Genomic DNA, 15,561 nt, shown 5'->3' with positions numbered 1-15,561 from the left:
ACTATTGTGTGTAAACGAGTGCACGGCAGCAAAAGAACCTTAAGCTGGTACACTGACTGTCCTAGACTGATAACTGCAGTAGCTGATATAAGTATGTAACGCTCTCAGTATAGAACACGATAATGCATTATGCAATCAGTCCTGACGCAAAAATTATAAATCTAAGCATATGTATGTACTTCTCAGGCATGGAAAGACAGTTATACTAGGAGCCCCTTTCCCTCTTCCGCTGTGTCTTGGAAGTAAATTTGAAGTGCGTAAACTTGTACGATTAGTTCCTTGCCGCTAGTGCTGCTCTAGCCGTAGGCTCGTAAGCTCGGCTTTGATCGAACTGGAGAGTATGGATGCCTCCACTGGCCATCGGTAAGATCTTGAGTGTTTCGAAGTGCAGGCCTTATTCTTACATCACTTTTCATAGCAGAGGAACAAAAAGAACGAGGTACTTACAGCTCACCATGACGATAGAGCAGATTTGTTTATCCAAAGGATAAAATTTCAGGTTCATTGGACACGAGAGCACCAACGATATTCTGAAAAGAAAGAAAGTGCAAGGTGTATCAGAATGTGCAGCAATTTCTACTGGCAACAAATTCTGAAAAGGGAAGTAGCAGTGGTGTGTTATGCAATACTGGTTTTAGTGAATGGCCCACATCACAGTGTAGCCACTGCAGAATGAGTGCTTGAAAGTTCGGGTTCCTGGCTGAATCACGGCTGCTCAATTCAAAAGGGACCAGAACAGTGAGTCTTAGTTGAGACAGGAAACAGGCAACGAACACAACAGAAGAATGAAGAAAAACGACGCAGAGCAAGTGCTCAGAATAGGTCAGGACGAGCGCTTGTACTGCACTGTGCTTTGGTTGCGCTCGTCTCTGTAGGCGCTACTGTTTCCTGCCTCTGCGCCATCTAGTCCAAATCGAAGTTCCTCTACAGTGAGTCCTACGCGGGCAAGACAGCATAAAGGCGCCTGCGCATGGTTGACCGCACTACGTTAGCGCTGGTGTTACCTGTGATCCTGGGTTACAAGCGCTACTATAACACGTGCCTGACAACTGCTCTACTGGTAGCGTTCAACAGAAGCGAGTTCTTCCCGAAGTCGTGACCAGGCGCTAAAAAACGCTCTTGCGTGTCGTGTGCATTTTTTCTTATGAAATGGCGCTTTAATTGTCTTTTAACCTCACAGTGAGTTTTTCAGCTGTTTATCTATTGGTCATTCTGTTAATTCTATTCACTCCCAAATAGTTGACTTTTTGGTTGTCGTCTGCGGAAGGTCCCAATAGAGACGCTGAGTGTGTAACCTCCTTCATATCATAAAATCAGAAATAGCACAGAAAATGAGTGCCGTCTGTTGAATTCATTGCTTGAATTCATTACGTGAATTCATTACTAAGGTTTCACAAATTAACTACGAAGAAGCCATTAGGCCCAGAGGATGAACATATTTCCTGAGGGCAGTGGCGCAAAGGCGCCATTGTCTTCTAAAACACCTGTTCTAAACCAATTACCGTCAAACTTTGCCTCTAAATTTCACCTAAGCCGTGGAAAAGCGCTGTAGTTTGAGCTAAGTATTCCATTCTTATAATATGCAGTCAGAGAACCCCCTGGTAAGTTACTCGACAGATCTACACCTGCCGTTTTGCTGCTGTCAAGCTTAGGCTAGTGCCACTTGAACAAACGTAACCTGGTTTGCGGTTCGATCACTCCTATTCAAGTGCGCTCGGGGTTGTAATTGAACCATCGTGCTTTAAGTCATTCTGTGCAGGAATGACTAGCCGTAAGGCGACTGAAAGCAAACCAGAGAGTAGGCAACTGGAGCGGCAGGAAAACTGTGATGCATACATTGGTCAATAGCAGCAAAGTAATTAGCTGCCGGCAGAAACTTCCTTTTATGCAACTGACCAATATGGTATATATTCTTCCCGAAACCCTAGGAGGAAGCACACCTAATTTTTTTTTTCGACGGTGCCTGGCAGGGCTTGCCGGAAGGCACAAAGTGGCATGATACCTAGTGGGTAACTACGGAAACTGCATGCGAGCTATGAGAGACGATGTTAAGAAGCTCTGCGCATTAACCTCGACCAACTCGGGTTACTTAATTAACGCGCACATTGACATCACTGCCTCCATGCCTCCATGAAATGCGGTCGCCGCGCTAAGACTCTATTCCACGTACTTGGGGTCAGCGAAGGCACGCAGCCAGAATTTTTTTTCATGGAGGAGCATAGAGGAATCTTGTTGAAAAGGGCAGCTGAAAATGGGCGGGGCCGTGGGAGCGCATGGCCAACGAGCGCATCTCCAAGACGGATACGAGGGGAGGATGCGGAACTTGATTCCGGTGGAGGCCCGAGATCTTCCGAAATCAACGCACTCTCTTGCTCAGTAGCTGACCGCCATTGACACTGAGGCAGCGTAGCGGTTGGGAATGGAAGAACAGAGACGGAAAAGGGTGCCCACCTGATGCTGAAAAGGACGTCGCCGTTTGGGTGAATGCGCAACAGTACGTTGGGCATGATGATGTTGTGGAAGTGTCCCTCCTTCTCGTTGGAGAAGAACAGGTCCGGCTTCCAGAGTTTGTCGGGTTCGGTGAGGGTCAGGTAGCGCACCTGGCCGCCCAGATCGTCGTACTGAAGTCTCTCGTCCCGCCACTGTTCTCTGAACGTCATTTGCACTGTGTACTCCTGCGGACGCCCACAGCGCGCACAACGCACGGGTGTACGCGAGTTCAGGGCCAGAGAGAGAGGGGACCAGGATAGAGAGAGAGAAAGAGCCCGGGCTGTGCGATCCCATTGGCAGATGAGGGCGATATGCGGGCAACTGCATGCGCGGTCATCGCCAATCGCATAGCGTGTAGAAAGCTGTAGTAGTTAAGTCGTTCCTGTGCACGCGCTTTTGGAAACTGTGACCTTATATCGGCTCTGCGAATGCATATACACTATGTAACTCTACAGCTAAATACATGCTCCTTCACGCCCTTGTTAAAACTTCCTCACATTTAAGGAAAAGGGTAGAAACCTTGTCGAGCTGCTCAACAGGGTTGTCTCCTGGTCGTGCTTCAGCATGTGCTTTCTTTTTTTTTCTTTTTTTAGGTGGCGTTCTTACTAACAACATGAGCCGCCGTCTCTGCAGGTTATGAATGAGGCTGCACAAACTATACGCGTATTCGCGACCCTCAGCGACCAGTGGGATCGAGTCCCGTGACGGTGACGCACAAACATGCAGCGTGAAGCGAAATGGCGAAGCATACCGCTTTGCGCACAACTGCATAAGGAGGTAAAGTATGGTACGCGTTTAAAGTGCTTAGCGAAATTCCGGAGCGCGCTCTATTGCGCTCCGCCCTCAGGAGCTCATAATACACTTCATAACCGCCGTACGATTTCTGGCACGCGCCGAACTAATATAGCCTTCACTTGAGGGCTTCCAGCCACAACGGGCATACTTGCCTAACGCCAGAATTGCTTCCGCGTAGATATACAGCCACAGGTACCGCTACTGCGTGCTTCTTTAATAGGAGCGTATTAAGCTTAGCGTACCGTATAAAGAGCGCCCGAGCTAAGAAATTTTAAACGGTATAATCCGTTCCTGACCTGGGGGGAACACTGAAGACAAATAGAAACCAGCTTGTACAGATACGGTGCCGCGTTCTGACCCCAAAAAGACCACCCTCAGAGAAAACAAACTTTTTGAAAGCTAGGAGATACAATCTAAATACAGGTGGCGCCATCATCGGCGGATTTCGCAAGTAAAATGCGTGCGTCGACACCGATTTTTTTCGCGCGTCTCGGAGGATACGCTATACTGCCACTCACTTCGAAACAGTGCTAGCCCGTCTTTCATGGTAACAACGTCACGAGTTCGAATAGAGTGGCGGGAAGATTTTGAAATCCAATTTTATCGCTAATAAATGCTTCTTTTGCTGTCGGAAAAACGCCAACATGGCAGAAAGAGGCAGAGAATCAATTTTTACTAAGGTCCATAGTTAGATGGAGTGATTATCTTCAGTGTTCCTTTAAGCCCCGGATCAATGTCGCCATGCTCACAGATTGTCGGTGCTTGGGCAGGTTAAGGACGACTTTCAGTTACTAGAGGCAGCGAGAAGCTATAAGCACTTGACGACAACGCTAGGGAATGGACGGCCGAAGATTACTGCAGAATAATTTTGGTCTACAGGGCACCCAACTTGGTTGTTGCCTGTAACGATAATGCGCGAGGTAAATGCTCTGTGACATATAGCGAAGAACAGTAACATTTAAATGAAAAGTAAATGAACAGCTCTTTATAAGCCCTATTGACATACATGTATGCCTGTGGTGATTGCACATATAGGGACATTGTTCTAGCTCATAGTACTGAATAAATAGTGTCCCTCAGCCTAACACCTTTCCTTACTGGAGTTCTATTACTTTATCTATAGAAGACTACAACGGATATTTTCAAGCACTTTAAATATGCCTCTTCGACAGCCTGGTTCCATAATTCCTGCGACAGTACTGGAGTTTCGACTAATTCAGATGCTTTATAGCACTTAGAGTGGGATGGCAAAGCCAGGAAGCCCTGCCCCATCCCCCACGTCGTTTATACGCCATCATGCAGCGAAGGTTATGTGCAAAACTCCAGAGTGAAAGGATGACAGTAGTAAATAATAAATTTTGTTGGGAGTACCTATTTCTTCTGCGAGTAGTGAACTGAGCTACGCTGCGTGCCGAGGTAAATGGCACTTGCCTGTTGCATGGTACGCTTATGAACATATTAAATATGCCGAGATTCCACTGCTGCTGCTGCACTTTGCAAATGCGAATAGCCAGTGTCCTTTTGTGCGCAATAAAAAAGCTAGGCGCACAACACTGTGCATCCTCCGCGAGTGCAAAAAAGGTCAGTTGTTCAGAAGCAAGCCGACTTTAAAGCAGTGAGCAGCATGTAATCCTGACTACCTATCTCAGCCTCATTACTGTTAAACTCGTTTTCTGACTATCCGCCTACACTTCCTCCGCCACTCCGGATGGCTGTGGCGTCTTAGTAAAACCAATGGCGTTGCTGACGTTGAGCATCACGTTCCCACGTATTGAGAGCGGGGAAAAATAGCTGGCAGCGCGATCAGCGTTGCGGAGCTGTCTTCTGCTCAGATGTCTTACTGCTCCCCCTCTCCCAGGCGTAAGGTTAGGTCCAGCATGTGACTATCTCGCAAAGGTTAGCGTGAAGACATCTATTAAAGCGAAGACTGAGAAGCGTGCCCCGGCAGGCTGTTTGTGAGTGAATTTCAAATATCGTTTCTACCACCACGCAATCACGTTAACATCCCGTAAAGACAATGACACTCGGCTACATATTAAGCAGTAGCATCCATACGTAAGAGAAAGCGAGATAACTTTCCCCGCATGTAAGAGGTCAATATTGCCCTTTTTTTGCGGACAGCAAAATATTCGTACATGTAAATCGCACCGCCTTAGATGCTTTTGAAATTAGTCCTAAATATGGAACGGTATTAACCGACCGAAACCAGCCTGGTCTCGCGTATCTCAGTGCTATAAGCGGTAAAACATTTTGAGAATTTGCCTGAACGCACGATACGCAGAAGGCAACACAACTGCAAGAATGGTGAAATCGCGAAGCTTCCCTGAACACTTCAAAAGAACCTGAGTGAACCGTCAGGTAAGCTGTTTCTGGCCCTGCCGCCAAGCTAGAGAGCACAATGCACACGCTTTCAGGCGCACAAGCCATTGCCATCGCTTTTCACCCGCGGGTTGGATCACACTTCCTTTTTATGCAGTGTCCACTAGGCTGTCCAAGTAGTTAGTTTGCTGCTCCATGCTAGCCCGTTGCTGTGCAGGCTTAACTGCGCAGAAGGCGAGCTCGGAACGAGATTCCTTTCCGGGGAAGAAAACCGAGACAAAGGCCTTTGCGCCTTTTGGGAAAGACCCGCACGACACAGCGCAAAACGAGAGCAGACACCAGTGAGGAAAAAAAAAACAGACAAAGGCAGATAGACAGATAGTAAGAGAGAGAGGACCACGGCGAGAGTATATAGAAGAAGGAAGCAAGAAAAAGAGTGGGCAACATACAAAAAGACGCTTCTGGCACGGATTGCGGCATTTAGGGTGCGTTCGCTCGATGAGGAGTGAGTAAAACCCCCTCAGTGCTTTGGACGTATATATGTTGACAGCTATATATTACCTCCACAGCACAGAGAGGGTTTTGGTGCAATTGCGTGGCTCCTGAAGAATTGGGGGGACAAGGGGAGAGAGCGGGAGAGAACCGACCGGCCGCCGGCCAAGACACACGCACATCAGGCTGCTGCACGCAACATACACGCACGCACACGCACACGTACGCAAGCAAGAGCTAGCGCCTCGCACGCAGTTGGGCGCAGCGGCGCCCTCATCGCTATGGAGCCATTTGCAGCCACACTCGTCCGCTACAGCACGAGAATACACACAGCAGGCTTGGGGTTTGGAAACGCAGGGATGCAAGCCAGTGCTCGGAAAGCGGTTAATCGGTCCCAGAAGTGTAACGGTGTGTCGGACTTGAAGCCACCTACGCCGCGAACAAGAAACCGACCTTTGATCGCACTAGACGATGGTGATGAGTTGTTAAAAAACGAATTTCCGCCTCATACTCTGTTAGTTTCCGACTGAGGGTCATGTTGTCTTGCCTTCTTATACTGCTGCACTTTAGGACACTGCAGAGCATGTATCCTTTTCAGTCAAGAGGATACTAATTAGGGTCGGCTCTGTCCAATGATACAGAGTCTAGGGAATGCAAGAGTATGGCTCTTGCTAAACCATGACAGAACGCTGATTCGTGGACTGTAGCGCATAGCGAAGTGTGTCTCTTTGCTTTTATTGCTTCGTTGCTTCCGCACTATATATCGGATGTTCTCTGCAATATTGTGCTGTGTCTTCTGACACATAAGCAACTAAGGCTACCATGATCCAAATGCGTATACTGCAGACGTGATATGCAGCACCGTAGGTTGAAAGTTTTTGCTCAAACTTCTTGTGATGTGTTGCCTGCTCCGCGACTCGCAGCAACCTCGACACCGGTGTTGTCACTGAATGCTTTGGAAGCGCCTCACCGAATTAAACCAGACAGTACGCATTTAATGCAAGACGTAAGTATGAGCAAACAAACTCGTAAGTGAGATACGGTAAGAGGAAGCTCTGAAAACTTCTACTGCATTATTACCATAGATCATGCATCATTATTATAGATCATCCTTAGATAATGTCTTAGATAATTACGCATTTTAATTGTCAGAGTGGCAGTGTAAATTTATTCTTAGAGAGCTAAGTGTAACTACATGGTTGCACAATACCGTCCACTACCATAAATGCAATCTAAAGCTGACGTAGTTTTGTTTTTTGCTTCCTAAATTTCTCTTAACCTCATGCTAGATTTAGAGTTGTGTGTAGAAAAAGCACCAAGGTTAGTTCATTAATAGGCAGCTCAAACGAACTCAGCGCTTACTCGTTAACGCCTGCCAACTGCGGTAAATGAAATGTCAAGACTCTGGAGCTGTTATAACGGCCTTTCTCACTTTCAGCAAAGCGGAAAGTTGGGCAAGTTGGATAACGTTCATGATGTTTCTCACTTTCCCGCCTTTGTCAACTTTGCCTTATGAAGTTCTCACATTGCACGGATCATGAACGCTGCGTTTGTATTGTTGATGAGAGCGGATACGGTATGGGCAGTGTTGTTGCCTTATTTAAATAGCTAATGCAAGGCGGAAAAATAAATTAAAGCGACGATTTATACTTCTGTCGAACAAGAAAGAGTAGTTAAATTAACGCAACAGCTCATAGTCCCGCAATTCTCGTCATACTGAGGCGTTACGCACTTCTTAAATGAATCACAGAAGGAATTTTTACTTTCTTTAAGCCGCAGTCACATGAGACTCGCATAAGGGGTTCTGATTCACTGCATGATCCGTATTCACCAACTGTCCATAAATACGAGCGTTTGTAAATACTTTTGGAGGTTTTCAAATTGAGGGACACTTCCCCTGAAGCGCCACAAGCGGTCTAGAATATGGCTTTTATATATATGTATATATTTGATCAAAATGACATTCCATGACAGAATTGAGGTTGTAGGTAAACAAAGCTGTTTAGTTCATAGTTTGCAGCGCAGGTACTTCAGTTTTCATACCTACCGGTAAATCTAAAGTTTGCCGCATCTCGACAGTATGACAATAACTTGTTTGGAGAGAAAGACAGTGGTACCGTCGCCTTACACAGCATTACCTTTGCGTTGATTTCGAAGTGCTTCATGAACAAACCTTATTTGAAGGTACCTTGGTTAGAAGAATGTGGTGCGATTCTGTTATTTCACACACAGCCTTGTGCAATTTAACTGTACATACACAATACTGGCAAAGCTTGCTAAATAACTATGACTTTAAGCACCTTTAACTTTTGTTCCTAGAGATGAAAGAGAGAGGCTCGGTGGTTGAATGATTCACTCAGGTTTTCTCACAGCTAGCTCTCTCAGAACAGCTATTTCAAAGGTAGGTACCTGAGTTTGCTGACAAATCCTACCATGACAGAAAAAAAAAAGAAAACAAATGAACCCTTACTTGGTGGTCACGTGTGTTTTGTAATGCATTTCGCCCTGGCCGTTTAACGTGCGACAAGACAGTCACATTGCATACACAAACACGCTCACAAGCATACAAGCACACGCACAGGCAAGTGAACAGACAGTGCGACGACATGACACACAGAGAAGCGTCTCTTTAATATCAAGTTGCAGGACAGACAGACGGTGCGACAGAGCATGGCAACGGAGCGGTCACCTGCAAACACGGCCAGAGTTTCGCTATATTTTTCTTTGTTTCTTTGTCTCTTTTTCCTTGCGAGGCGTCAGCAGCTCAGGGCAGAGAGACATGCACAATTCAGGCGAGTGGAGGCCGCTTCTCATAGGGCACCGCTCATGAACGGCATAGACAGAGTGCTTAAGGGGCGAATGGTTTCTGCCGCCAAGACATACGTGCCGGGAAGGTGTGTGTGTGCGAGAGTTGGGGGATGCTGTCGGTAGCAAGAGGCGAGATCTGGCATATTTCTTGAGGCTAATGATTGGTAAGCTTTTTGCAATATCCTAGGCATGCTTGAGTGCACAGATGAATCGAATGTGCTGTTGAAGTTGCCCGGTTGTGTCAGAAAGAAGTAAAAAAATGCGTTGGTTGTGCAAGAAGAGACAACATTTCTGACAGAACTCTCACATGATTGTTCTTGAATAGATGTTTTACGCCCTCGCCACCTCTATTGCGATGGTGAACAGTGAGCAAGCGCCTGACGCGAAGGATGCGTCATGGCGTCCTCAACCTCTGTTATCTGTGACATTCGTGGTCGTTTAAGCTGATAGAGTATGCAAAAAAAAAAAAAGCTTCGGCCATTTTTGTGCACTCCGGCTGAAAACTTTCCGCAGTCTGGAAATTATTGTGGTCCTATTACGGAAATGAAATGGAAGTGTCATTGGACGCAGGAAATCCGGGAGAGAAAAATCTGCGTTTGGAAGGGCGGGTCACACAGCTGCCGTCTAAACTGCGTTTGGCAAGGCGACAAGAGCGATGTAGTAAAACACACAACATTGATACAGACAGAGGAGCTTTCAACAACACTGCAGCATGGAGCAAATACGCCAAGAGAAAGTTTTACCTTGCACGCGTTGGGTTGTTGTCCAGGAATTTCGACTGATTTCGAAGGAATGGTTAAAACAATAAAAAGAATAGAAACTTACCTTGTTTTCGGCTCCTTCCTCGGTGTACGCACTCTCTCTAGCGAACGGCAGGAGGAAACGATAGCCATGCATTCTTAGACGCGCACTCTAAATCGGGTGTCGTTACTCTCCTCAGATGCTGAAGGTCTTTTCTACGTCCTATTCTTCATGGCTGTCGTCAATAAAGAAGCGGACGAGATGTTGGAAGACCACGAAATAATACTCTGAGAAAATCTCGCAAGCTGAAAAGCTGGCTTGCATGCTCGTACGCCGCCGCGCAGTAAGTTAAATAAAGTATTAGTTGTCAGGCAAGGCTTGATCTGAAGAGAGTTTAGGACACTAGTGGTTGTCAGGGGCCACAAAACTTACCTTTACTGATGACTGAATTGCGCAAAAAACAACGTAAACGACATCACAGAGTGCTTTCGGTAGCTCTGGCTGCTCTAAGTGGATTTTGTTAGGTTAACGAATTTTCCCAAGTGACTTCTAGAGCACATTTAGGTACAGCTTTTGTGTGAAAAAGCGACGCGTGAATAACAGATATCCTTTAGAACTCACGCGGTGAGAAACTGCCAGGAATCCTTTGATTTTAAGGCCTAGCACGGTGTGCAGAGAACGCTGCTGGGTTCTGTGATCACTAGAACGAGTCTCGACTTGTGCATGTGTTGAAAATGTGTGCCGCACGAAAGGTCGTTGCTCTGCAGCATGCTTCGCCAGTTTTAGCCGATGAACAATTCGAGTAGCGAGCTCTACCACAAGGAACGAAATTCGCAACAATAGGACGGGTGGCAACGATAACATCGGTCGGTCACGTGTACAGGTGTAGGCGTAACGACAAGCTCAGATGAAATGACACAAAGGTTCAAGGGGAGCTCCTTCTTACTCGTGCGCAACTTGGATAGACATGCAGCATTAATGGTGGATTCAGAGTGACTGTCGACTTTGCTTTTAAAAACATTTGCTGAACGAAAACAAAGATAGGTGTTGTATACGGGATACACAACACAAAGAAAAAGGGAAAAGGGGGAACAAAAGGCTTTCGCCGAATAGTCAGAGGTTACAGGGCATTAGGGTTTCACCTCAGGCAGAGTTATAAGAGACAGGAATGTTCACGAGCTAGGAGATGTGCGGACCATGTTTCAAGGCGGATGACAAGGACACACAGCGACATCCAGAGCGGACATAAGCAAGACAGACATACTGACACCAGCTGGGTACAAGTGGCGTGCATCGGGTGACATCAATATTAACTTAAACGCAGCCAAGCGTCACTGCTTCTCATCAGGCCCAGCTAGAGTACTGTAGAACATCCTGGAAGTGCCAAGAAGCCGCCGGATGACGGAATGTGGCTTTTTCTTCCGTGATACTTAGTTGCTCCTAAATGTGATACAATTCTTAATTTTCCAGTCTTACTGTCATGCCCTGAACAAAACTTGAGAAAAATCAAGAATCTCCGTGATGTTAAACGACTGGTAAATACAAGGAGGTCGTAAGCTAACTTAGCAGCGTGTCCTCTCTAGAGGTTCCCGCGCAGAATATAAAGAGCAAAATCATAAATTTTAAAGGAATTGGTTCGCTACTCTCAGTTGATCGACTCAAGATTAAATTCGAATATGAAGCTCCTGGCATTGCCGTTGTAACCTTCTATAATTGCCATCCGTTACTGGCTGCGACTGCATGCTGTCGAGTACATGAGGTTACGATCACGAATACACGAAGCACTCCACCAGCAAGTCCTCACATCGCCACAGAGACAACACTCACACAACTGACACCAACCACGACATCTCACACACGGAGACCACGGCAGAGCGGTGCGTCTTATGTTTGCCACCGATGAAAAATGAAGGCTTGTGTCAATGCTTATGAGTAATACGTGGTGCCGGTAACCAAGTTGCCGTAACGCCATTCCGAGAAAAAAAAACCTCGTATACAGCAGCCATTTTAGCTTGCTAGAAGGCACACACCGCCGGCTTTATTCAAAGTCAAAGCTGGTTTTATGGAGAGAAACAGATTTCCGGCAAAGCGAAATGCTCGAATGACAGAATAACTTTCGAGGCGACTCGTGAAGGGAAATTCCCCCTCAAATAAACTTCAAGTGGCTCGGATTTTTTACCCCAATCAAGGAATTAATGAAGTTAGAGCCTGTTTCCAAAATGTGCAAAATTCCGCCGAATTTCCCAGTGCCACTGCAAGCAGCTAGTCAAGGCGTGAGAGCATATGCGTCCGTGGTTGCGTCGGCGAGGTTCCATGAAACCTGCGGTCTTGCACCTTCTAGACAGCTCGCGCGCGTTGGCCAGTGCATCGGCGCGTCGCAGGACACGCGTGTACTTACCATGCTCAAATCGTCAATCTTGCTAATACTGCGAAGATAGATGTTGACCCTGACAACACACGGGCCATCTACAGGGAGGGGGGCGGGGAGGGGCGATTCGAGAAGAAGAGTAATAAGAAAGCGGGCGGCGAAGGAGGAAAATGGCGGCCGCGCGTAACAGAAAGAGAGTGAAGGAAGAAGAGAGAGAGAGCGCGCGCTAGGAGGAGGATGAGGAGGCCCTACCTAGCGTTGTCTCCGGTTCACCAACAGACCGACTCGCGGAAAACCTCTCGCTCTTTGCGGGCCCTGCCTTTGCCTTTTGCGTGATGTCACACTTACCATGGTGACGTCATCAATTCTGCTGATACTTCTTATATAGATGTTAACGCGTACAAGAGCCGGCCCGTCTGCAGCGGGATGGGGGAGACAGACAGAAGGGGGAAATGGCCGGTGAAAGAGGGGTCACGAGCTGCCAGTCTTGGTGCTGCTTTTTTTTTTCCTGCCGTCAACCCTTCTTTTTCTTCGTGATTAAAGGAAAAATGACAGTCAACACCAGTGCTACTGGGAAATGTAAATTATGCACTAAGGTTGAATTAATACCAAGATTGCAGGCAATGAAACAGGATGAAAGAAGTAGATTTCATATTTCTTTTCTCTTGTGAAATGCAAGCCTAATCGAGCGTCTGCTAAATTAATTACTAGAATCAGCATCGCAAGCGGTGTTAGAGAATGGGTGGCAGGATCTAACAAATAATTATTTATGATGCTAAATATAAGGCAGCGAACAACCTGGTGCACCCTTGTGTTTGGTTGTAAGACCAGCAGCGTATGCCCGGTCTAACTGTCAACTTTTACTTTCACTGGCACTACATCTGCGCCAATTTCGCACAGAACATGTCACAGAAAAAGCAAAACGCAGTTTCTTCTACGGGCACTGTTATACCTTGTTTTGTTAGTTAATAGGGAAGGAAATGATTACAAGTCAACGACAGCGTCAAGTTCGCATCAACAAAACGTCTATCACAAAAACTGTCTATCGCTCTTTCGATTACTCGACAGCGCAGAACAGCTTTAAAGGAAACCAGGTGCTTAACTGTTGCCTGTCACGCATGAGATGAATGAATTTTTCATAAATATTTATCATATTTTTCATAGTTTACCATGCTGTTAAAAAAACCAGCCGAGTTCACGCTGTTCAACAAGTCACACTGTTCTGTCGCCTATGCACAGCAACTGTTAAAGGAGCCCAAAAATGCACTGCGAGAAATTGTGGGTAAAACCCTTCACAAAGATACACAACGCAGTGCTTTAATCCTTCTGTAAAACTTTCAGCGTGACAATTGCTAACATCAAAAACTTTACAACAGCTTTTTATGAAGCCAAGATATTGTTATCCATATAGTTCAGGCAGTTAGCCGAACTACGAACAGGCATCCACATCACAACGCAACGTAAACGTGATATTGTTTAAAAGTACCATGCATCAGAAGAAAAAAGTACATGCTAAAACGACAACCAGAACACACACACGAGAAAACAAAATGAACATCGAGGAACCAACCAGGCGACAAAGAGTAACAAGGGACGCACCTATGGTGCACCTGGAACAGTAAATATTATGTGCATGCCTTTCTCTCTGTATGATAAGTTTTCGCACTGTCGGATAGAATCGCAGGAAAGAATGAGGGTTTTTTTCTTGTGTTGTAAAGCATCGCCATCTGACGTTGATTGGCTGCGGCCGGAGAATGATATTCAGGAATATTTGCAACTTTAAAGTATGTCTCTTTGGTCCTGTGATGCGCTTTTGAAGAAATCTCTCAATGGTCTGGTCTAGTTTTTTAGCAATGCGTGTGAGATTTTAGAATAAGACATGATAAACTTGATGCGAAGCTCTGCTAAGACAGCAAGGAGTATGCGCCTTATGCAGCAACACTGAGATGAGCAATGATTCCAGCAATAAATATTATTTTCCAATCTTTCGATCGCCAAGACGTAATCTAATGCACTTGAGAGGGAGTGCATAAGTAGCTTATGTATTCGGTAGTCAAACCTGCTTAGTGAAGCAGAATTAGATTCAGAATTCTAGAGGAAAAGGATGCGTATAGTTTCAGATGTTAGCGAAAGAACGCTAAGTTGCTCAGCTTTAACCAATTTGAAGGACGCTCTGCGGATGCTGCGCCTAAGAATTCGAAGTGCTGAATGTCTCGATCTGTTCAGTGTGCCGAGCTCTCAATTTCAGGTGTTTGCACGTGCGTATGCTTAAGAGCGTCGCTGTAGCACATGATACAACCATTCATTTCTTCCCATACTGTTCGTGTCAATTTCTTGACACCACAGAAAAAGCAATCTTGTTGGGACAGCACAACATCTATTGCTGTCATGAGCCATGCATTTGTACATCAAACGTGGTCACGCTAACTCAAACACATGTGATAGAAATCGTTAATGATAATTTACGTATCACTTATTAAAGAAATTGACATTGTTTGGAAATTAATGTTGTCAATGATGCTTATGCTCAAAACATCCTTTTTGACTTGTATTCGACGTCGCTTACAGAATGAACTTTGATGGTTTTACATGAACTCAGTTCAAGGATGCGCACACCAAAGCAAATGTGAGCGTATAGTTAAAAGTCGACCACGCAGTATTTGAGAAACTTATTTTTGGAATTCAACGGGAATTACTGCATGGGAAAATAATTTTCGACACCATCACGGTTACTTCAAAACTATTCAAAACCTTGCTAACGCAAGTCAATTTCTAGGCTCGCTCGCACGTGCTTCACAGCACCGTTCTTTTCAAACTGGAATGGCTGATGGCCATTGACTGCTAGTGTTACGGCACCTCTGGGTTAGTTGAGGGCCACATGATGTGGTCTACTGTTGAAACAGTTTGCCAACTTTCAAAAATTATTTACCAGCAAACACCGTGACGCCAGAATAGGTTCACGAACTTGTGCGTTTCCGATCCTGCTATTGTACGTTTCCGGCCAATAAGTTACTTAAACTTTCCGACGTTCCATGTCGGCTATTTTCTTGTAAACCTTTGAGCTCAGAAATGCATTCACAAACAGTAAATTTTCCCTACGTTCTGAACAGTTCTGAAACTGCTGTGTGCGCTTCTTTGGGCCAAACAAAGGGACAGCTTAGAAACAATAGTCTGCTTCCGTTTGTCCGTTTCATCAATTCTGCTCTGAACCCGGAAGCAAACCACTCATAGGAAACTGGTAGAACACAGACCAGTATATTATTTAAAGACAGAGGATACCATGAAGTTGTCTTTCGTGGGAGGTCTCCAGGAAATATATGACATGAGATGCCCAGTGTCGCTTAGACTCCACAGGAGCTCGCAAAGAACCAAGATGAAACACGACATAGGGGGAAAGCAAACAGGATCGTTGCTTGGAGAACGGAAACACAGCAAGCATACAGACACACGACACAAGCGATGCCTCACTACTTCCACTGGTGCACACACGCACAGACGGGCACACCCGGAGGAAATGGCCATGCGGTCGCCGTTCTTCGTAGTCATTA

General features: G+C 45.9%; 1 protein-coding gene across 12 annotated transcripts in view; it reads right to left on the bottom strand.

The window, feature by feature from the left end:
* GluClalpha (glycine receptor alpha 1) overlaps nucleotides 1-15,561 on the bottom strand; it is a 365,874-nt gene that overhangs the window by 14,276 nt on the left and 336,037 nt on the right. For 6 of the 12 annotated variants that reach the window (XM_089547751.1, XM_089547755.1, XM_089547757.1 and 3 more), the window contains 3 exons: nucleotides 12,362-12,429; nucleotides 2,452-2,675; nucleotides 448-530 (listed from right to left, as the gene is read on the bottom strand). In XM_089547751.1, the coding sequence (XP_089403877.1) occupies nucleotides 448-530; nucleotides 2,452-2,675; nucleotides 12,362-12,429 (375 nt within the window). Of the gene's footprint in view, nucleotides 1-447; nucleotides 531-2,451; nucleotides 2,676-12,043; nucleotides 12,112-12,361; nucleotides 12,430-15,561 lie in introns of all 12 variants that reach the window. The other 6 variants (XM_089547753.1, XM_089547756.1, XM_089547759.1 and 3 more) reach the window with 2 other exon arrangements.

This window comes from Amblyomma mixtum, chromosome 6, assembly GCF_055824585.1.
Source record: "Amblyomma mixtum isolate Tamu chromosome 6, ASM5582458v1, whole genome shotgun sequence".
NCBI classification, from domain to species: Eukaryota; Metazoa; Arthropoda; class Arachnida; order Ixodida; family Ixodidae; genus Amblyomma; species Amblyomma mixtum.
Note: the sequence above shows the minus strand (reverse complement) of the source record. Positions and strands in the feature narration are given on the sequence as shown.